The 22,762-nt window shown below is 55.0% G+C and overlaps 1 protein-coding gene across 1 annotated transcript; it reads left to right on the top strand.

Moving 5' to 3' along the window:
* The first annotated feature begins 1,711 nt into the window (after window positions 1–1,711).
* SMYD5 (SMYD family member 5) lies at window positions 1,712–22,343 on the top strand. Its single transcript, XM_067533542.1, has 13 exons — window positions 1,712–1,822; window positions 3,882–3,988; window positions 5,225–5,364; window positions 5,944–6,065; window positions 7,862–7,931; window positions 9,538–9,642; window positions 10,167–10,229; window positions 11,569–11,639; window positions 12,156–12,262; window positions 13,348–13,404; window positions 14,431–14,525; window positions 15,453–15,523; window positions 17,416–22,343. Exons 1-13 carry the CDS (start codon window positions 1,725–1,727, stop codon window positions 17,561–17,563), a joined length of 1,254 nt encoding a protein of 417 aa, XP_067389643.1. The 5' UTR covers window positions 1,712–1,724; the 3' UTR covers window positions 17,564–22,343.
* The last annotated feature ends 419 nt before the right edge of the window (window positions 22,344–22,762 follow it).

Raw genomic sequence — 22,762 nt, 5'->3', positions numbered from 1 at the left:
AAACGACCTGTATCGGCCACTGCTTGTACCACTTAGTGGATCGTACCAACATAGCTCTCCTTGCATAGGCAAGTGATGGAGGCCCCATTGCTTGAGACAATTAAAACGATGTTGGATGATGCCCTTGTGAATAGATTTTAGGTAACGCTCCTGCCCTAGCTGATTGGTCCGTGCTTTCCCCATGCAGAAGTTTAGCCCAAGACTAAACCCTATTTTGAAGCTTTAAGTAGGACTGAAGTGGTGTGAAGGCCTTGTGATGGCTCTTTGTACAGAGCTAATTTCTAGATGCTCAAATAGTTCTGTTCCCTCTCCAGTTTTGCTGATGCGAAGGGAGGTGACCAGCGCCTTTTGACTAGAATCCACGGGCTGCAGCAAGAAGCAGGATGGCAGGTGTTAATACGTTACCTGCCTTGCTTCTCATAGGATGTGGTCCTGCAATGTGTCCTGACACCCACGTCATAGGGAATTAAGGGCAACTCAGCATGGTGACTTTGCAAGAAGGTGCGGAAAGCCTGGTAGATTTGAGCCCTAATTTGATGGAGCTTTTTCTGAACCCCCCCGGGGCCAGCCAGAACGCCTGCAGCGACATCTAACGCCCATGCTACGGAGCTCTGGGTTTGACTGAGTCAGGGGAAAAAAAAAAGGCTGCTGGGTAGAGCCTGTGCAGAGGGAATTTCTAGGAATCAAGTTTCTTAAAGGCAGGTTGGAGCTCAGCGAAAGTGCAATGCAGCAAATTACCCTTTAACGGCAGCGGGGTCGGAGCAAGCAAAAAGCCAGTCAGTTTAAAGAGCTGGTGAGGCCCAGTTCACGCTGTGGAAAGGGGCTGCCACTGCGGGGATAAGATGCCATGCTGGGATGGGCGCCTCTCGTCATCATTTGGCTTCTTTACAGCCAGGGGTTCCCAAACCGTGGTACGTGTCCCCCCAGACGTATGCAGGCCGCCTCCCGACGGTACACGGCCAAGCCTCCGGCTGCCAAGGTCGCTTGAGCAGAGTGTGGGCGCTCCCTGCTCCGGCTCCCTTGGCAACTGGCGCGTGGGTTGCCAACTCTTGCCTCCTTGTGGGGGGCGGCGAGCTCTGTGGGGTGGTTATTGTTAAAGTCCCAGCTCCTGGAATCATAGGATTCGGGGAGACTCTCAGCTCCCCCCCCCCACCTTTTTTTAAAAAGTATGTTTGTTTCTAGCCCTCAGAGGAGGGAGAGAAGCCGGACGGCCTGCCCCGCGGCCCCCGAACTACAGGAACGACAAGAACCCCCCGTTTGTTTGTTTTAATTTTAAACCAGTCTCGGGAGGGGGTGCGGGGGGGGGTGTTGGGGATTGGACGAGGGGGGAGGTTTGATGCCTGGGTTTTGAACCCTTGGGGCTGGCCACACCCGGCCCCCAGCCACGAAAATCTCAAGAGCACAAACCCAAGGAAACCGGCGCGGCTAATCCGGATTCACTCCAGTTTGTAAAGCCAGGCCGGTTGGTTTGTTGGGGGGGGGGACCAGGATTTCGGGGTTGCGGGACACTGAATCCCCCGCCCGGTGATCACAGGGGAGAAGGGGCGAGGCAGGGGAGGGGAGCCGCCGTACAGGGCGCAGGACACACACACACACACACTCCCAGCCAGCTCGGGGCGGGCCCCGGCGGGCGGAGGAGGAGGAGGACAGGACGGGGAGGAAGAGGAGGAGGCTCCGTCTCGCCCCTCCCCCCCCCCGGTCCGAGCGGCGCCGCCCAGCCCAAGATGGCCGCCTCCGTGGCCGACACGTTCCGCTTCTGTGGCGAGCCCGCGGGCCGCGCCCGGAGCTCGGTGGAGGCGCGGTTCGTCAGCAGCAGCAAGGGGCGGGCCGCCCCTCCCCCCCCGCCCCGCGGCCCCCCCGCCAGGCGGGGGGGGGGGTCTCTCTCCCCCCCACTCTGAGCCCCCCCCCCGGGGTCCCCTCCAGCCCGGGGCGGGGGGATCCCCGCCTCTCGCCCCCCCGCTCTGGGCTAGGAAGCCTCCCTCTGTGGCTGGGTCTGGGGGGGCTGATCTGTCCATCCCCCCTTTGCAAGGCACCCCCCCCCCAAAAGCACAGAGCCGGGGGGATCTTCACAAGACCTTTCCTGGCTGGGTCGGCCCCCCCCCCCCGGCCTGTGTGTGTCTGGTTTCTGCTCCCCCCCACCCCCCCAAATAAAAAGCCAGTGATTTAAAAAAAAAATCCAACCAGGCCCAGCCTCCCTCCCTCCCAGCTCCCCCTAGAAGGGACCCCAGTCGGGACAGCTGGGGGGGCTTGGTGGTGGGGAAGGAGCCAGGGGTGCTGGGGGTGAAGTCCATGGCTGGGCCAGCAGGGTCCTAGGTCAGGACTGAGGGCCATCAGCAGAGCGGGGTGGGGCGAAACACGGGCTGCACCCCTGGCTCCTGCACCCCTTTCAGGAGGCCGATTTGTCTGGCCTGCCCCCGAGTTTCACCTCACTTAAAAACCCCTTGCTGACAGCATCAGACATAAAGATACTGACACGGGTTACTGAAAAGCTGCCTCCTTTCTACCATCTAATTATAAAATGCATCCATTGGAATATAAAGATCGTACAGTGCTTAGTGTTTCAGTGTCTGGAGCAGTGTAAAAAAGTCACCGTCCGTATGAGATTTTAATTTGTACTGACTTTGCTAGTGCCTTTATGGAGCCTGTTTTAAAACTACGCAAATACCTAGATGACTTGACGTACCCCCAGTGGAACACCTACCCCTGCGATAAGAACCACGGGACTGGACAATGGAAATCATAGTTCAGATGCCTTGGCTGGGCCAGGGCGGGTTTCGCTGTCCTAAAGAGTGTTGGACAATTTTTGTTCTTGTTTCCGTGACTCCCCAGTGACAGAATAAATTTGACTCGAAACCTCCGGAATAAATGAATTCTCTTTCCAGGCTGATCTCAACCCAAACGTGAACTTTCTCAAGAGAGCCATGGGCGAATGAAGAGAGGGGAATATAAACTTACAACTGCCATTAGCTGTAGCCTATGAAATCTATTAATGCCGGGTTCATTTTATTATCTTCGCTGTAGCCACCTATCTCCATGCTTAGCTTTATGCCTGAGCTTTCCCTTTGATGCAATGGAGCTATTTGTATGTGTAATATTAAGTGAGCATGTAACTGTTTGCAGGATCGGTGCTTGTATTTATTCCTGGGTATTTGTGTGTTACGACAGCATGGGAAGTCCTTTTTGTTGAACTATTTTTCTTGTGTTTTTATAGGCTGTGCACTCACTGGTGCTTTGTTAAATGATGAGCAATAGATAAAATCATAAAAAATAGCGCCAAGCTAGGACACTGGAGCTACTAGGCCAGCTACATCTTACTGCAGACCTAGAAAAAATTACTTTTCAGTGGCGACAAAGTTCTCCCTTTTTAGGAGGCTAGGAGTTGTTTGAATCCGAATGTTTACCAAGGATCTCTCGATTTTATGCTCTAAATCAAAATGTTATTGGGGCTGCTGTGTTTGCTTGTTGGCATGTTTCACCCCAGAGGTTGCTGCATTTCAGTGCCGCCTGAGATGATCCTGTGTATTTGGCTTTGAGATCCTTCTAGGTGAAAGATAAAGTCTAGGGGTGAAATCCTGGCCCTGTTGGAGTCAATGGGAGTTTTACCCTGGTTTGCACCCTTGAGAAGTGCAGGGGAGAGGGCACAAGCCAGGATCTGGATTCTACAGCACTGGATCTGGGTTCCACCCTACAGGCTTGGAGCCAGGGTTTTGGCTTAGGGCACCGGGCCTGGAGTCAGAAGACGTGGGCTCTGTTCCCAACTCTTGATCTACCCTGAGAATGGAACTCAGAGTTAGCTGGGGGGATGGAATAACTCCAGCAGAGCTTGCGGCGGTGTGAATTTCTGCTGACTGGGAGTCACTCTTGTTTCTCGATTCAAAGGGAAAAGGCTTATTTGCCACCAGGAATATCCGTAAAGGGGAAACAATCTTCTCGGAGAAGCCTGTGGTCTCATCCCAGTTCCTCTGGAATGCGCTGTGCAGATACAAAGGTGAGCGGAGAGTCATTGGTTTTAAGCCCAGGTGGGGACCCTTAGCAACCTACTCTGACATCCTGCGTAACAAAGCCCTGAGAAAGAAGCAGTGGCCCTGATGTGACTGTGTCCCAGCCCTGTTTTCAGTGGGAGAGGTTCTTGCTCTTTTTTATTTATTTATTTGATTTTGTTTTGTATGCCAAGAGCTTGATTCACTGTGTGCTATGGGCAGTATCAGGGATAGAAAATTACACTGGCCCAAGGTGTGAGACTTGTTGTGTTCAGTCTGCGGCCAGCAAACAACTTGCTGCTAGGCCAGAAAACCAGTGACAGTTTAAAGACTGGTGTCTTTCAAACCACCACTGCTAGAAATAAATGCTAGATATCCTTGAAAAGCTCTAAAAACCCAGTGCGTCGGGGTGTAAACCACTTCTCTCTAACTATAGTGGCTCATGAAATACCTTCTGCAAAAATCATACTGTTATTGAAGGGGGGGGGGGGAAGTAAGATGATAATCAGAAGAACATGAGATGGGATATCTCCTGACCTTCCAGAGTTTAGAAACACTGTGCTGAACAAAGAATGTTTCCAAGCTCTGATCTTGGACCAGTGATCAGAAGGGAGAAAAATGCCGATCCCAGGGAATAAAATGTGGTTGGCAAGATGGATATAATCAATGCAAAGGGAGCTGGACAGAAGCTGGGGTTGTTCCTTGAACCCTGTTACAGTACGTCTCTGCTTCACTGGGCACTGTGTCGTTCATACCATCAATCCCTAAACACTTAACAGAGTTAAATATTGATGACGGATGGGGAGAGAAGCCAAGAAAGTTCTAGGCCAGGGAGAAAAGGTTTCCAGCTGAGCTTTGAAGTGCAATGAAGAATCAGTGAGCTAGGGAGAGCCGTGACGGCTGTTTCGAATGGCAGGGGCTGTGTAGCAGAAGGGTTTATCGTAGCAGATCAAATGTGGGGCCCCAAGATGCAGGTGAGGTTTGGTGGCAAAGGAAGTTAAGGAACGCAGGAAGTGGTGCAGATAATCAGGGCCGGGTATTTCTACGGACGGTGTTGGGCCTGTGATGATTTCAGCGGGGTGATTTTGAGTGGGATAGTGAACCAGATTTTCAGCAACTGTAAATCAGTGTGGTGCCACTGAAACGCCAGTTGAGGATGTGGCCCGCTGCATCCCAACCCACCTGTTCTTCTGGAAGGAGGTTCTCTCAGGCTCTGCCATCCAGCTCATTATTTCTTTCCCCAGCCTGTGACCACTGCCTGCGCGCCTTGGAGACGGCCGAGGAGAACGCACAGAGGCTTCTGGGGAAAAGCTATCGGGTCCTGCCTCACCCAGAGCAGTGTGGCATCCGGAAGGATTGGCATCAGCATTGCCCTCATTGCCAGGTACAGGGCTGCCTGGGAAAGGTGGGAATCGCCACCGCGCTGGCCTCGTGTTGATGGATCTGGATGGCGCTTGAAAGCTATGGCCCTTTCAGATTTGCTGTTCTGAGGATGATGCCCTGGTGTTGGGGCTCCCTCCTCAGGAAGGTTTGAGTTGGTTTCCTCGTTATTGATGGGGAGAGCTGGGCTGGGTCATCTCTAGGCCAGCTCTTCCCACGAGTGTTGGAGGCTTCCCGCTCTGCAGCTTGGTTCTACCCCAGGAGGGGATGTAGGGGAGCAGTTTGCATGTCCTGGTGCTCACGGGGTGGCTGCGTCCGAGGAGAGATTCACCCAGGGAGAAGTCACGTGCCTTTGCTCTCCCCACTGCTCTTCCTTGCAATAGACAGGGGCCAGGACTTGTACTAAGGGGGATGGACTGTGAGCTGTTCAGGGCTGGGGTAGGACTGCACCCAGGAGTCTCCTTCCTACCACAGCGCTCTCCCGAGTCACTGGGAAAACAGCTGGCCTGTAAGGGTTGGTCACTTCCCTAAGGGCTGAGGTGCCGTTGGGCTGACGTGTGTCGCTGTCTCTGTTGCTGGGCAGGTTGCGTATTGCAGTGCTGAATGCAGGCAGTCTGCCTTCGAGCAGTACCACCAGGTGCTGTGCCTGGGCCCCTCCCGAGAGGACCCCAAACACCCCCTCAACAAACTGCAGGAGGCCTGGAGGTAGGTGCATTAGATCTTCGTAAGGTGCCAACAGACCAGAGCCACCGATGAATGGTCTGGCTCTGGCTCACACGGGAGCAGAGGAAGGGACTCACCCTGTGCCCAGCTGAAGGGGGTTTGGAGCGGGGTCAGTTACTGTTCGGTCTCTGCAGAGGCACCCACAGCTCCGCTGTTCCAGTCTGTAACCATGTAAACCAGCCCAAGCCACATACGACATGCAGTCGTCAGCGTGCTGTACCCCACGGCCGCCCAGAACTGCATGGCATCTGTGAGAACAGAACTGGGATCCTCCTGCCCCTAAAGCACAAGCCTCTGTCACCTGAGCTGAGAGAATCGCCATTGGCTGTATAGAGGCTGTGACACCCAGTTGAGCAGTGCTGATTCCATCCAGTAGGAGGCAATAGAGCGTGTACACACTTGTCAGTTTATTACAATACTTTGCAATTCTATGGGACCATCTGCAGATCTCAAAGCACTTCACAGACATTATTGAATTAAGCCTCCCAACACCCCGGTGAGATAGATAAGGATTACTATCCCCACATGTTGATGAGGAAACTGAGGCATGGAGAAGGAAAGTGACCTGCTCAAGATCAAGGTGGTAACAGAGTTCAGTTCTCCTGACTCCAGCCCTGTGCTTAACCATTAGACAACAACTCACTAGGTTTAATGAGGATAGTTTTAGTTGGCTCTTCATAGCTTTATAGAAGATTAGGGTTGGAAGGGACCTCAGGAGGTCATCTAGTCTAATCCCCCCTGCTCACAGCAGGACCAGCCCCAACTAAACCATCCCAGCCAGGGCTTTGTCAAGCTGGGCCTTGAAAACCTCTAAGGATGCAGATTTCACCATCTCCCTAGGTAACCCATTCCAGTGCTTCACCACCCTCCTTGGGAAAAAGATTTCCTAATATCAACCTAGACCTCCTCCACTGCAACTTGAGACCATTGCTCCTTGTTCTGTTATCTACCACCACTGAGAACAGCCTAGCTCCATCCTCCCTGGAACCCCCTTCAGGTAGTTAAAGGCCGCGATCAAATCCCCCCTCACTCTTCTCTTCTGCAGACTAGACAAGCCTAGTTCCCTCAGCCTCTCCTCATAAGTCAGCCTAATCATTTTCATCTGGTTCTCCTGACTTCAGTCCTGTGCTCAACCATTAGACAGCAACAACTCACCAGGTTTACAAAGGACACTTTTAGTTGGCTCGTCGTTTATTATTCGTATTATAGTAACACTCAGAGAGCCCTACTGGAGCAGTAATCCCATTGTGCTGGGTATACGTAATAAATATTGTTCCTGCCCCAAAGAACTTACAATCTAAATAGACACAGGCTGGGAGGGGAAGGCAGGGAACTGACTTACCGAAGGTCACGCAGCAGGTCAGCAGCAGAGCTAGGACTAGAACCGGAGTCTCTTGTGTGCTGTAGCTCTTAGACCACGATGCCTTTAGCTTTTTACTGTCAACAAGCGTAGAAATGAGTGGTAGACAAGACCTGGAAGGCCCCCTGCTGGAGTCCAGCTCTCCAAAGGCAGGCCAGGAAGTTGCCCCTTTGGCAAGCTCTGTAACCAGACCTTCGTAAATATCCCCAAGCCTTTTAGAACTAGGTTCATTTCTATTTCCCTCAGGGGGAACCTGGGCTGTTTGTGTCCCTACCATGTCTGCATGTGAACGGGGTGTGTGTGGGAGTCCCAGTCCGTGTCTCCTTCGGAGAGCAAACACCCAGCTTGCCCTTCCAGTGCCAGGACACCTGTGCTCATCTCTCTCTCTCTCTCCTTATTATTCCTCCCCCTTGTACAGAAACGTCCATTACCCTCCGGAGACTGCCAGCATCATGCTGATGGCGAGGATGGTAGCCACCGTCAAACAGGTGTGTGTGTCTGTTTGCGGCTCGTGGTACTAGGTGCAGCTCTGCACCTCCTTCCTGTTGCTCCCGGCTGTCTGCCGTCTCCTCTAGGGGAATGTCTGCGTTGCAAAGAGAAGGGATGAGGGCAGCGCCGGTAAGCATAACCCATGCTGGCTTTAGTCTGCCTAGCAGGGTGAACAGTCGGAGCGAGAACGTGGTGGCACAGGCGTCAATCCGAGTGCATGTCCCGGATCCCGCGCAGGCTTGTACTCGGTCGTTAGCCTGTACCAATTCCATGCTGCCCTGTCTTCACTACATCTTCAATGCTAAGATTAAAGCTAGCCCAGATGCGCTACAGCCACTCCTTCACTTTGCAGCAGAGACGTGCTCTAAATTAACCCCAGGCACGTCAGTATGCGGGGCCGGGAATGTCTCGTCGCTGCTGTGAGCTGGCCCTGCATGCACTTCCCAGCACTAGCGTCATTTGTTGCTGAGACAGCATGCAGCAGAGAAGGACCTCGTGACCGTCAGCCCCAGAAGCTGACCCTCCTTCTGCTGTCATTAGCTCTGGAGTGTCTCAGCTCTCTGGAGGCCTCTAGTCACCAGAGGGTGAATTAACCACAAATGCGTGAGGCGGGTCCGATTCCACCCGGCAGAGGGCAGTGGGACACGGACACCCCAGCCAAGCCATCCCATCACTGACCGTGTCTCTGCGTCATTGTCCTGACCGTGTGATGCTGCTCCAGTTCCTCCTGCCTCGGGGTTTATGCTGAGCGCTTTACTGCGCTAGGCTGTGGAGATGCCTGTGGGAAATACCAGGCCGCTGTTAGCACTGATTTTGTCGGGGCCTTGGATACTATGGTGATAAGTGCAGAATAAATACGCGCTCACACCTGTGTGGTGTAGCTGTGCCATGAAAGGCTAACCTCCGGGTGAATGTGTCTTGAGAAGGCATCTGTTGTCTGATGAATGATCTGCTCCTGTTCCTTGGGTCTCCAGTGACCTGGGAGAGCTCTTTACAAAGAGGGGCGTGGCTGCGTGTGTTTCCTGGGTTTCCTACCGGTGGGGTTTGGGGTTTTGAGGTCCCTCATCCCATCAGGTTACAGAGAGTCGAAGCTGTTGACACGTATCAATGGCTTCTCCCCCCACTTTAGCAAAGGCAGACTTGAGTTAGCCTAGAACAAAAGCTGTCACCGTGGAACTGGGCCGAGCCCATCGTATCGTGCTCTCCTTGGCTTCTCCAATCCCTTCCCGGCCCATGGCTTTGCATCTGCGTGTCCCACCTGTATATCCTCACCGCACCCATCTCAAGGAGGGAAGCATTTCACAGAGGGGGAAACTGAGGCACAGAATGACTTGTCCAGTGTCACAGAGGGTGTCTGTGGCAGAACAGGGAGTTGAACCCCGATCTCCTGAGTCCACACCCTGTGCATTAAACACAAACCCAGCTTTCCTCCCCTTTTCGTTCTCTCTGGCGCACTCGTATTCCAGGGGCTGCACACGGTCGTGGCAGTGCTAACATTCAGGCCTAAATAGCGTCCAGATCTCGGGTATCCTGCCATCTCGATTAGCCCCCCCCACGTCCCTCCTGCCAGAGTGCCAGCTGGAGTGTTTGTTTGATACCTTTCAGGCGAAGGACAAGGACTGGTGGATAAAGCTTTTCTCTCAGTTCTGCAGTAAAACAGCCAACGAAGAGGAGGAGATCGTCCACAAACTGCTGGGGGACAAATTTCAGGTAAGCGTGCGGCTCCACTGGAGTGGGTGGGTCTTTTGGGGGAGGCAGGGTGGTGATCCCTCAATTCGTCTCTGAAGGCCCCGCTTGTGTACCAACCCTTGGGCACATAGAGAGAGACACCACCGTCACCAGCAGGGACCAGAACCGGAACCACGGGCCGCCGCCTCTAGTGTTCAGAAAATGGCAGAGTGTTAGACCAGCCACTAGAGGGAGCCGTGTATTGCCCTGGTGCCACGGGAGGCAGGCCAATCTGTGGCCCGTCTGCTGGGACAGGACCTCTTAGGGCAGTGGTTTTTATGCTGAGGCTGCTTCCTCCATAGGAAGTGACCAGATACCAGCGCTTTGCTGGTGGGGCACGGCCACGGGTGGCTATGGCTTAGGATTGCTGCCAGCCTGGGGGCAATTTAGACGAGCAGGCTAAGCAGCGCAGCGCCTCCTCCAGGCGGCTTGTCGGCTGGGTTTAAAGCTGCCATGCTTGCCCGGCAGCTCCTCTCCTCGCTGACGCTGTGGCCTTGTTTCTCCAGGGCCAGCTGGAGCTGCTCCGGCGGCTCTTCACAGAAGCCCTTTACGAAGAACGTCTCGGCAGGGTGAGTGGCGAGTCCTTGTCACCCCCTTCTCTCGTGGCAGAGTCCTGTGCACCCCGGATGGAGTTCTGCGGAGCCTCTGCTTCTCCCTAGCCCCCCTGGCACCTCAGAAGCAGTGTGTCGTGCTCACCCTTCCTCCCGACGGCACGAGGGGCTAGGAGTCGCCTTGGAGCCCATTGGGGCCTCCCCCCCTTGCCCTTAGCAGAGCTGAGGTGGGATATGCGGGGCACCCTCTTTCTCAAGGGCCTGAGCACTTGACCCCTCCGTGCGCTGCGCTTGTGCGGGCCCGGGGGATAACAAGAATCATAGAAACGTCAGGACCTCGAGGGGTTGTCTCGTCCAGCCCCCTGTGCCTGACGGCTGTTGGGCCAACCTGGTCGTAAAAGCCACCAGTGCCGGGGATGCCACAGCCTCCCTTAGACGCCTGTTCTGTGTCTTACGTGTGACCCTCAAATGCACACAGCTGTGCAGCCTTTCCCCTCACTGCTGCCTTACGGCCACGTGCCCGGGGGGGGAGAAATACAGTGGAATGGGCTTGTGCGGCTCTGGCGTGACTGGACCTGGAAGCCAGCGCTGAGTACCAGAAAGGAGAGGCGAGGCCGACTGGGGGCTGCAGGGGTCCCTAAGAACTGGCTGGGGCCAGAAGTGTCTAGAAATCTCAGAAGGTTGTAAAAGCCAGCGAGGGGGAGGAGTTGTTTGGGGTGCTGCGAAGAGCAATGGGGTGAAGCTGGGGGAGGGAGAAGGCAGGCTGAGTCTGACCCTGGATTCTGCTAGAGGGTGGAGTAGCCACCAAAGGGAACCTCCTTGCTTGGCATGTTTAAAGCTAGATGGGGCGGATTGCCAAAGGCACCGATCTCCCACTGAAGACGATGGGAGCTGTGGATGCTCAGCGCTGTTGAAAATCGGGCCATTATTCTCTCTGCCTCAGGTTCTCCATCCAGATCTCTCTCTCTCTAGCCGTTTCTAGGAACCCCGTCCCTGTGTGCAGGCCTCGTTATTTACAGGATGCTAAAACCGCAGCACAGCAGAGCGGAGGCTCAGGTCATTGCAGGCTGGCATAGCATTAGTAGCAGCTCCAGGCCCCGCCCCGGTCCCATCACGTCGTTCTGCAGTGGGTCCGGCAGGTAAAGCAGTGAGCTAGAGTTTCTCAGTGACCGGTCCCTGGACCGGCGCCGGTCCCCGAGATCTCCCTGAGAGTTTAGGAAATCCGCAAGCCGGTCCCTGATATCAAAAAGGTTGAGAAACACTAAGCTAGAGTACATGGGAGCCACTGAGATGGTGGCTAGCCCTACAGTCCTGACGGGTAAACTGATCCTCTTGCTTCTGCTTGGTCTTCCTGCAGTGGTTTACTCCAGAAGGGTTCCGGTCGCTGTTTGCCCTGGTTGGGACCAATGGCCAAGGCATAGGAACAAGGTAACCAGCGTGCGCTGCGGCTGTGTGTAGGGAAATCCGCACGGCAGTCGTGAGAGTCCCAAAGCTGTCCAGGGCTCCGGGCACCCCCCAGCAGTTTGCATGGATCCCCCATGCAGTCTGCCGGCGTCGCTCACGCATGTCACCCAACCCAGCTGATGGGAGCCGCTTAAACACCTTGCCAGAGAGAAGAGAAAAAACCTCGCGCGTGTTTCTGAGCTTCTGTGAAAGCGGCTCTTTACCACCAGCCTGCAAAGTGGGACGGGACCGCCCCAGAGTCCGGGATCCAAACCCTCCCAAAGCTCGGGTCTGGTTCTGCATCAGAACTTTGCCTCTTGGGGCCATTGCCCAGCTCAAACCTGGGATCCCCAGGATGGGTCCCTCCTCCCTCCTGCGCGTTCTGGCTCACGGGGTGTGATCCCAGCTGTCCCTAGCATTGGGGTACGTGTGGCTCTCGTCCTCCCGCCCAGATCCGGAGAGCTTTGAAAATATAACCCTGTTCTGTCTGGTTTCCACTAGCTCCCTGAGTCAGTGGGTCCACGCCTGCGATGCCTTAGAGCTTCCCCCGCAAGAGCGAGAGCAGCTAGACGCCTTCATAGACCAGCTCTATAAGGATATTGAGAAAGGTAACGGCAGCGGGAAGTGTCGGCGCGGTTCCCAGGCAGCGGTCAGTGGGGTTCCCTGGGGCGCTGTCTTCCCCAGGCCCGGCGGGGCTGCTGCCCTGCCGGGATGGTACGGCCAGGGCTGTGCACGTGCTGACTTGGGCTGTGTTGACCGGTTCTGTCTGAAGGCCCAGGCCAACGGCGGGGTCTGAGTGGTGGCGTCATTCCCTGGTGACGTGAGGGATGTGACTGCTGGGCAGGCGAATGGGAGCCCACGCGGGTGCTCCTGCAGCAGTAGTTGTGCTTCAGCCAGCGCGCTTAGGAATAGAAGCGGCGGCACGGGGCTTCGGCGCCGGTCCGTGCCATGCCGCCGTGTTCACACTGCTGCTTTCAGCAAGCTAGCGGGAGTGCAGCTAGCCCGGGTGCGTCTGCCCGAGCCGCCACCGACTCTCCCGGCTGCATGCCCTAAGAGAACCTGGCTCGGGGACGAGGCCTCACCTTCCCGTTCCAACTCGGAGGCTTCCATTCCAGGACTGGTTTGCTTCCACTTTTCGGGATTCACCGAACCCGTGACAGGCTCAGCAGCGAGGGGATGCAGCTCCCGGATGCTGGGAAGTGGGACTGTGGCACGTTGAGCCGCAGGGAGCTGGTCCTGGGGCTGGAGGAGGCAGATGGGACGCAGCCTTTTAAGCCCAGTGTTTAACACTCAGTTCCCTTTTTGGCATCTGCAAGTGACTGCAGGTGCAGTGTGGGGGGACAGACGTGGACCAATAGCTGTACTTGATTTCTGGGTGCAGCTGAGTAATTGGATGTTTACGTGCCCTCAGTTCCTCCCACAGCTATCGGGGGGCGGGGTCAAACAGGGGGCCTGGCCCCTTTAAATACCAACCCACAGCTGTCCTGTCCCCAAGCTCTCTGGGAGGCTGAATTGCATTTGAGTGACTGGCCCGGGTGAACCGGCAGCAGGTCCCATATACAAAAAGGCTCTGCCTTGGCCAAGTTTGCCCACCCTGCTCTTTTCCCATGTGATAAGTCGCTCCCCTGGTTTGAGGAATAGGATTTGGCTGGGGGAAGCTGTCCAGCGCTGTAACCGTCCCTTTCTGCTTCAGAGATGGGCGAGTTCTTGAACTGCGAGGGGTCCGGTCTCTACGTGCTGCAGAGCTGCTGTAAGTAACGGGACGATGCGGACTGACTCGGCAGCCCAGCCCTTGCCCCTTCGGGTCAATGATCCTAACCGCCCCGAAGGGTTCACAAGATGTTGGCGTGGTCGGGTGGGTCGCGGCCTGACCTGCCTTCCCATTTCCTTGTGTCCATTTGCAAAATCCACAAGTTTATTTGTGACGCGTCTCGAAAATGAACACGCCGGAGCTTTGCAAACAATGAAATAAAGACCAGCAGCTCAGCGCATGTGAGCAACCCTACAATAACACTCCCGTAGTCTGCAACCGAGCGCCAAGGAAACCTCCAATACATTCTTCCTTCTACAGAGCCCAAAGTGTGCCAGGCGCTTTATGGACAAACACCATGTGACTCACGTCCCAGAGGGCTTTTTGCATGGAATGGGGTAAAAATCCCTTGGTGATGATACTGTCTCCAGTCTTAGCTGCCTTCCGTTATTAAAAACACGGCAATAAGACACTGGTTTTATTAACAAGAAGGGAGGGGGCTTAAGGATACACCCTGCAGCACCGAGACGGCTGCATTATCCTGGCAACAGTGGTGGGGAAAGCTCTGTAACAGGCAGGCTTACACAGAGAAGGGATCCAGGATCTACAAGGGAATGATTTTCCTTCGTCTCTTCTGGTCCCGTTAAATGACCAGTGGGGAGACTAGATGGTTCAGAGAAATGCTAAAGCGTCCCAAGCCTCTCCCCTCCAGCTCACCGCTTAGAGTCCAGGGCAGAAGCGATTGAAGCCGGTCCCATCTGCTGGCTGTTCTGTGGCACAGGTGCAACGAATGGGTGGGTCTCAGTCCAGTTCTTAGTAGACAAGCGTCCTGGATGACTCAGCTGGCAGGGTTTGGCGCCATTATTGGCAATCTCAGCAGATGGATGAGATTCATCTGTGAGGCCCGCTGGCTGCCGGGGGTCTGCATGGGGAACTGGTGCCGCTGCCCCTGCCATGCCCACTGTCTCTAGCGACACCCGCTGTGTGTCACTCACTGCTCCGGTGCCCGTCTCTTCCCCGCTGCAGGTAACCACAGCTGCATCCCCAATGCCGAGACGTCCTTCCCGGATAACAACTTCCTCCTGCACCTCACCGCTCTGGAGGAGATCAAGCCAGGAGAGGTGAGCCTGCGGGGAAGTGAACGGCTGGTTTGTCTGGGGCGGGGGCCAGTACAGCCTGAATAAGGCCAGGAGGGCTCTGTCCGTGTCTTATATGGCCCCCCATTACCAGAATATCCAATCCCCGTGGGAGGTAACATCCGTGTTGCACAGATGGGGAAACTGAGGCACAGCGAGATGACGTGACTGGCCCAGACTCGGACAGGGAGTCTGTGGCAGAACTGAGGATTGAACCCTGGTCTCCTGAGTCCCAGGCCAGGGTCTTTGCTAAAAGGCCATTAACCTCTGCGGCCCTTTGCTGAGGAAGGGACAATGGGCCTACCTCCAGCTCAGCCCAGCTGCGTTTTCGAGCAGTTCTAGACCCTGATTCTCTTGTGAGCGATCGGGGAGACCCAGGCAATCTCCACTGTCCGGATTAGAGACGGGACTGAACGTCGGGGCCGTTCAGATCTGACCTTCGCACCTCCGGCCTGTGACGTCGCTCAGCGGCTGGCACGCGTGGGACGGGGCTGCGAGGACTAAAGCAGATTCTTTACTGAGGCTACTGGACACAGATGGACCCTGTGGTTCTCTCTGGCTCTCCAAGTCCCCCTGTGCTGCTTGGTGTTACCACACAATGGCCTCTTGAGTCCTGGCGGGCCTCCCAGCCACGGAGAAGACGGCTGACCACGCTGCTGGGTCGGTCTCTCATTGGGATGAATACTGACTTCCACCTGCCCTGGAAGTTAGCGCTGGGGGAAGCCCTGCTGGATGCCGTGTTCTGCTTTAGCTCCTGCCAGTTCTCTCTGGCCGGTGCCTGGTCCAGAGGGACTTGCTGCACTTTCCCCTCTGTTCCTGCAAAGCATCCCGCTGGGCTGGGGGAGCACAGCGGTCGTTCGGTGCAGTGCGAACCGACTCTCAGCCGGGCCTGTGTTTCTCTTGTCTCGCCAGGAAATCTGCATTAGCTATTTAGACTGCTGCCAGCGGGAGCGGAGCAGACACAGCCGCCAAAAGATACTCAGGTAGGGCTGGCCACCCGCGCTGCTCGGATTCTGCTGGCCGAGAGTCCCTGGGGAACAGAGCAGGGGTAGAAGCTGCGGTCGGGGGAAGGATTTCCATAGGCGTGTGCTGCAGAGCGAGATGGTTCTGCAGAGTATCGTCAATTTATTTTCAGTGATTGGAGGACGCCTGGGGTCCCCCCATCTTACTCTGCTCTTGGATGTAACTGCATCTTCTGGCCTCACTCTGCTGCACGCGTCCCTCCAGCGGAGCAGGGCCGGTCCCGGTGCACTCTCCATCTCTCACACACGAGCGTGCGTCCCCTGGCCTCCCTTCCCTGGCCCTGCCTCGGGCCGAGCGGGGCTGGTCCCAATGCATGCTCTAAGAGTGTCAGCTGCGGAAAGATCCCTGAGATCAACCCGCGTTGCTCCATTCAGCTTCTGGCCCGAGAGCTGAGCTTACTGCTTCTGCCCTCGTCACTCTGTGGCCTGTGTCTGCCTTTATATGGTGCCTCCTGGTTTCTGTTCAGCTGGCTTTGCACCGTTTGCTTGTGCACGTTGCCTGCTTGGATGTGCCGCTGCGTCCCCCTCGGTCCGAAGGGCGCTTGGCCTAACGTACAGCATGTGTGCGGAAGGCGCCTGCAGGGCGTGCTTGGCACGCTTAGCCTTTGGGATGGCCAGCGGTGGTACGCGCACCAGCGGGCGCGATGCAAAAGCGGGAGGCTCACGCTGCAGGCATGCACGGCTGTGCTGTGTGTACCATGGGCGTGCACGCTGCATGTGGTACCTGGGGTTTGTCTGCCCTGTGAGCTGGTGACTTCTCCTCCACGGTCGGGGGAGGTCCTGAGACCCTGGCCTTTATTGCTGTCCTTGATTTGCAGGAAGCGTGTAGCCTCTCAGCTGTCAAGCAGCATAAACCCCGGGAGCGGGTAGAGCAGGCCGGCAGACACAGCCACCCCGAACGGTCCATCTACACCGCAGTGAAAGTGGGATTGCAGTGTGGGCAGGCATGCCCAGGATAGCTTTGATCCAGGTAACAATAGCAGTGTAGACGTGGCAGCGCAGGCCAGCACCCCACTTTGTACCCAGGTTTGTCCTGGGGCAGCTCGCCTGCCTTGCTACATCCTCACTGCTATTGTGACCTGTGCCAGCTAGATCAGAGTGAGCCTGCAGTACCTCCCCGGGCTGCAGTCACACCTCCAGCTGTGGGGTGGACAGACCCAAAGATACGTCTTGCCCCAGGTTGCCTTATTCCTGAGCGGGCAGAATGTTAGGAACCATGAGGAAAGGGACAGAGAATAAAACAGAAAATGCCACTGTAAATGGATGGCACAGCCACACCTTGAACGCTGTGCGCAGATCAAAAAAGCTATGTTAGAAGTGGAAAAGGTACAGAGAAGAGCAACAAAAATGAGTAAGGGTATGGAACAACTTCCATAGGAGGAGAGATTGGAAAGACTGGGACTGTCTAGCTTAGAAAAAAGACGACTGGGGGGATATGATAGAGGTCTACAAAATCATGACTGCGGAGAAAGTGAATAAGGAAGAGTTATTTGCTCCTTCACATAACGCAAGAACCAGGGAACACCCAATGACATTAATATGCAGCAGATTTAATGCTACCAAAAGGAAGTGTACGGCTTCACACAACGCACGTTAACCAGTGGAACTCCTCGCCAGGGGATGTTGTGAAGGCCAAAAGTATTAAAGAGTAAAAAAGAGTAAAGTAAACAAGTTCTGGCTGCAACCCTGCATGGGGGGCTCTGCCCGCGCTCAGAGCCTGCCCATCTGTGGGAGGGCTGAGTGGGGAGTTAACCCCCGGATTGCTGGCTCTACCGAAGGGCCCTGCCCTCCCTCCTGGCACCATAGCACTGCAAACTCCTTTGACGTGGTTCTCTCTCTCCTGCTCCCTTCAGGGAAAACTACCTGTTCACCTGCTCATGCCCCAAGTGCCTGGCTCAAGCCGACGACGCCAGCCTGACTTCGGAGGAGGAGGAGGAGGAGCTCGAGGGCGAAGGGGAGACGGACGCTGCGGAGCTGGAGGATGAGATGACGGACGTGTGATGCTGGGCCCGGGGATGGGGTTCCTCCAAGACGCGGCGGCTTTGTGCTGGAGACAGGGCTTTGGGGAGGGACTTGGCCCGTGTGTCGGCCGCGGCTGGCGCTGCGGCAGGGAGAGAGCATGTTAAAGTTTGCCGAGGTTGGGCAGTCGAGATCTTCCCTGCTCCTGACCATCCTTCTAGGGTGTGTGTGTGTCTGGGGTTCCATGATCCCCTTTCTAGGTAATGGCTCCAGTCGTCCGAGCCGCCCCTCCTCGACTGAGAGGGCGGTATCAGCTCACAGAGGAGTCGCCTTGGCCGCCTTGTTTGTGTCTGATCCTGCACACAGAGCAGTCTGCACCACAGGTTCATGCTAAGAAAATCCGCTGCTCTTCTGAGCACAGCTACACACAAACCTTCTTCCTGCCGCTTGGCGAACAACCCGCTACACCGGGGCTTCTGTAAATGATCTGAGAACTTGGAGAGCGGAGTGTGTGTGTGTGGGGGGGGATTTAGGCATGTGACTCCCTGCGGGCTGTGGAGGGGGAAGAAAAGAGGTGTAGCCCTTTGGAGAGGGTGGCTGTGTGGGGAGGTTGTGGTCTTGTGGACTCAGCACACAAGTAGGAGCCAGGTCTCCTGGCCTGTGGTCCCTGCTCTGTCTCTGGCTTGTGATGTGAGCTGGGGGCCAGTCACTTACTGGTGCTGTCTCAGTTTAAAATGGGGGGTGTGATCAGACTGTCCTGTCTCGCGGAGGGGTTGGAAGGATGAGCTGCTCAGTGCCAGAACCGGGCTGAGTATTTTGAGTCATAAACTCTTCATCTCAAGCATTGGTGCGAGCCAGCGTGCGAAGGGTTAAGTAGGGCTGGGGGCGATGCAGTCGGCTGATGGATGCCGCACACTCCTTATCTTTGCCTCTGGCGGCCGCCCCACATCCCCAGGGTGATTTTGGTGTGGTGGGTTTCGCTGCTGGGAGAACTGTCTGTCCGCTGGGGCCTCAGTCTCTGAGCTCCTGAATGGGCCTGAAAGGGAAATCCGACCCCAGCCTGCCGCTGGGGGTTAGACACCTGGGCCCAGATTTGCAAGGGTGTTGAGACGTTCCTAGCTCAGCATTGCAGTGCCTATCGCTCATCGTCCAAAGGGGTTTAGGAGCTGAAATCCCATTGACTGTCAATGGGATTTTGGCTCTTAAGTGCTTAAATCACTTTTACCAGTGAGCCGTGGGCTCCTGAATCAGTTAGACATTGGAACGCTGAGCACGGGAATGCCTAAATACCTCTAAAAACCTGGGCCCCGGTTTGCCTCCAACGGCACAGGCCTTGGGGTCCGGCCCCGCCCCAGGTGGATGTCCTGATCCCAGCACTGGAGCAGTCGCCTTCAGTCGTGTATGGGGGTGGCTGGAGGAATCCATCTGCGGCCTTCCCTGGTGTTTATTATCCCGCTGGCCTCCCGGGGGTGCGAAGGCTGCAGGGATGGGCCCTGGGGTATCACTTGACCTTCAGCCAGTCTCTGAAGACCGAGTCAGCCAGGAGACGACAGCCCCTTCTAGACCCACTAGTGTAAGCTCCCCCAGGGACTGTTTGCTGGGGTCGGAACAGCTCCCCATGCCCACGACTCCTCTTAAAGTCCATGAGTGTGGCGGGTGCTCGGCACCTCGGGATCAAACCCCGTCGGGGCAGCGTGAAGCTCTCGGGGGTGATGGCGAAGGATCCAGATGGCACTTCTGCCATCAGCCGTAGCCAGGGATGGGACGATCCCAGCAGAGGCTGGAGCCCGTTCCCCTGCGAGGGCAGGACCTGCCCTGCAGTAGAGACTGAACCGCTTAGAAAAACCTCAACCTCTTCGGTTGAGTTGCTGCTGAGGCTGTGGGGCTGCTGTGCTCCCCCAGCCGGCCATCCTGAGGTCAGTGACGTCAGGGTTTGCCTTTCTGCTCTGTCAGGCAGGCTGGCTGGCTGGCGGGTCAGCTTGGAGCACAGTGTAATTGCTTGGGGCCTGCAGGGTAAGGGATTGACTGGGCTGAGTGGCAGTCGTCTTCCCACCCCACCATCCCTCCCTGTCAGTGTGACCGAAGTGGGAGGAAGGCCACCCACCCGCCATGGTCACCTGCTCTTTATAGCCAAGTTCCCTACCTCCCCGCTCCAGTAGCGGGGTCAGGACGGGTGGTGCCACACATCTTGATCTCCCACCCCGCTCCCCCATCAGTGGGACCAGAGTTTTGGGAGGAACTCTGCCCAAGCCAGAGTCCTTCCCCTTCCAGAAGTGGGATACAGTTCCTGGCCTCGTTTCTTCCACCCCCTCCAGCCCTCCTGCAACTTGTGGGGCTTAGCCGTTTTGATCAAGATGAAGCCTGGCAGGCGGGGATCTGTCGTCTCTTCAGTCCACGGCAGCCGCTGAAGAGTAAGAGAGCTGCAGCCTTCTCCCGTGCAGATGAAGCAAGAGCTGTGAGTTTCTGGTATGATGTTGCCAGCCTCACCTGTGTCTAGCCTTCAGTGCTGCTCAAACGTCCCTGTGAAGGCTGATTTTTCGCTCCTTAAACTTGTCTGCGTGGACTGTCTTAGGGCCGGCTTGACATAAGTGGGAGTCTCTGTTGCGTTTCACTGGGCATTTGGCAGGGTTGTTAGCATTTAAATAGGACCTGTTGGCCATATTTTATCCTTGTGACAGCGTGCTGTGAGGAGTCCAACTTATAGTTTACATTCTGTGTGCCTGGAGCTGGAAGACTGAACTAGGAATTTGGTACGTGAAGGTCACAGGCCAAATCCCACACTGGTGTAAATCTGGAATAGCTTCACTGACTTCCTGTGAGTCACACTGCTGTCATGGAGATCAGAATTGGTTTTCATCTTCACAAGCTCACACTGCACAAGCAGCTGTGCTTTGATGTTCGGTCCTGCTTGAAACAATACAGCAACAGTTTTGTTTGAAAGGGTGCTAATTCCTGCGGTGATAGAATTGCAGTGAATGAAGGTAGCTTGCTGATACAGACTGTTAAACCGTGGCCTACAATGGCTCCAGAACATTGCTTGAGCAAAGCAGTCTTCCAAAAACCCAAATGGTGCAAGGAGCTAGAACAAAGTCCCACCCCTGGTCACCTGTTACATGTGAAAAAACGTTACACGTGAGAGCAAGCGATGAACTGCGGTTGAGTGAAGAACTGCTACTCAAATTGGATCAGGATAGATGTGAGTTAAAGTGTCAAGAGGAAAATGATCCATTGCCCAAAAGTCCTGACAGTGACTAATGTGTTCAAACAAACAAAACCCAAAAAGGACTTTTAAAAAAACCCCAAAGCCTTTTCTCCATCGATGCTGTTTCCTGTTTGCAGGCCGGCTTGAGCAGTGAAACTATCTTGGTCAATTTCACTTCCTGGTTCTCAGGTCCTAGCACAGAGGGCTTGAGTAGTGAAACTATCTTGGTCAATTTCACTTCCTGGTTCTCAGGTCCTAGCACAGAGCCCTTGCATGTAGGTTTCCTGGGCCGTGCTTTAGCGCTAAATGTATGCACTCTGCCTGCATAGAGAGCCTCAAACACTCGGCACTAGGTTACCGCCCAGTGCCTGAAGAACCAGAGTGCTGCTGCTAAGCCTGCCTTGGATATGTTGTTGGCCAACCTTGAGTTTTAAAAGTTACCAACATCCATCTGTAGTTTCCCTCCTACCACTGTAAGTTAACGCTTTTCAGCTCAGACTTCAGTTGAGAAGCAGGCCCAGCTCTTCTTACTGTTGTGCTTGCAACCAGCAGCCTGCCGCAGTTGTTTTTGGGACAGCGGGGCGAGGTGAGGGTTAGGCAAAGCCATTTGATCCGTATATTCCCACATAAGCAGAGGGGGTATGTGCTACAAACTTTGGATCCAGATTTCCAAACAGTCTGAAGTCCAATCCCGGGGTTTGTTTTGGTCCGTTTGCAAAACTTGGATCTGGACCTAGAACCCTCCATGGTTTAGGAGTATGCGACGCGGGAGGTTTTGGTGCCTCCCTGCATGAGGCCCAGCAAACCGCCAGGCAGTGCAAAGTGACACGGTTTTAGCCGTATTTGCCTTTTGATGGAGCAACAGCTGGAAGCTGCCACTAACTTTTCTGAGACAAAAAAGCTGGTGGGCCAGACTTGGCTGCTATTGCTGAGGTCATTTGCAATCTGCGCCCATCTCTGCAGCTCTGCCACCTGGCTTTTATTTTCCGCTTTGTTCGATTCACGGCAAAGCAGTTTTAGGGCCATTTTGTTCTCCGACATCTCACCCTCCCCACCACATCATGCTCTGCGCCGCTTCCCTGCAGTCACAAAATGCCCCGGGCAGCTGAGCTGCCTCAGCCCCTCTCCTCCCAGATTCCTGGTTCATGGCTTGGAACATCCTCCCCTGTGGAACGTATCCAGCCGTGTACCCAGATAGAGTGCACGCCCCGCCTTCTATTATCATTGTGTTCACACTGACGAAAGTGTTGTGAGATTGAGGTCAGTGGAGCTTTTCAATCAGTTGGTGTGGTGTGGTGTGGTGTCCGTCTGTCCGTATAGAATGCATGATAAGAGAGATGTGCTATGCACCTGACTGGAAAGAAATCAAACCACTATAAGCACAGCCGGTTTGGATTGTGCAAGCTGTCCTTAGCATTGAACTTTGTGGAATTGGTTCTTCTAGCCGTTTGGGTCTGTCATTTTGATGGTAAGATCCAGGGGAACTCACAAAACAGAGATGGGCACATCCTCCCTCTCCAGCGATATCGGCCAATAAAGCATTGCACCTGTTCTGTGTCACCCATCCCACAGACATCCCTGCGTCCTGCGCTGGTCTCAATAAAATGAGATTGGTAAGAACTGAGTCTGAGATGCCTGTTTCTTTGTTTAAATGAAACATGGATAGCGGTCAGTTGTTCTGTGTTTGATGATGGTAGCACAAAAAGTAATTAGCTGAATCTGCAGCAGGGGATGTTGATGTTAGGAAAAGGTTTTAACTCTAAGGTGAAACAGGTCACCAAGGAAGATTGTCTGACCTGTTCTTAAAAGCCTCCAATGACGACAAACACCTGTCAGGGATGGGCTAGGTGTATTTGGTCCTGCCTCAGCAGAGAGGACTGGACTAGACTAGATGATTTCTTGAGGTCCCTTTCAGCTGTATGTGCCTGTGATTCTATAAATAAGTGGTGGCTGGGGGGAGGGTTTGGTTTAGGGTTCAGGGCGCACGTTCTGGAGGTGACTTGGGCAGGCACTGAAGGATGTAACAAAATCGAGGTCAG

Source organism: Emydura macquarii, unplaced genomic scaffold (assembly GCF_026122565.2).
Source record: "Emydura macquarii macquarii isolate MOO-44397 ecotype Brisbane River unplaced genomic scaffold, CSIRO-AGI_Emac_v2 contig_3345, whole genome shotgun sequence".
Lineage (NCBI taxonomy): Eukaryota > Metazoa > Chordata > Testudines > Chelidae > Emydura > Emydura macquarii.
The sequence above is the reverse complement of the archived record's forward strand: the minus strand, read 5'-3'. Positions and strand labels throughout refer to the sequence as shown.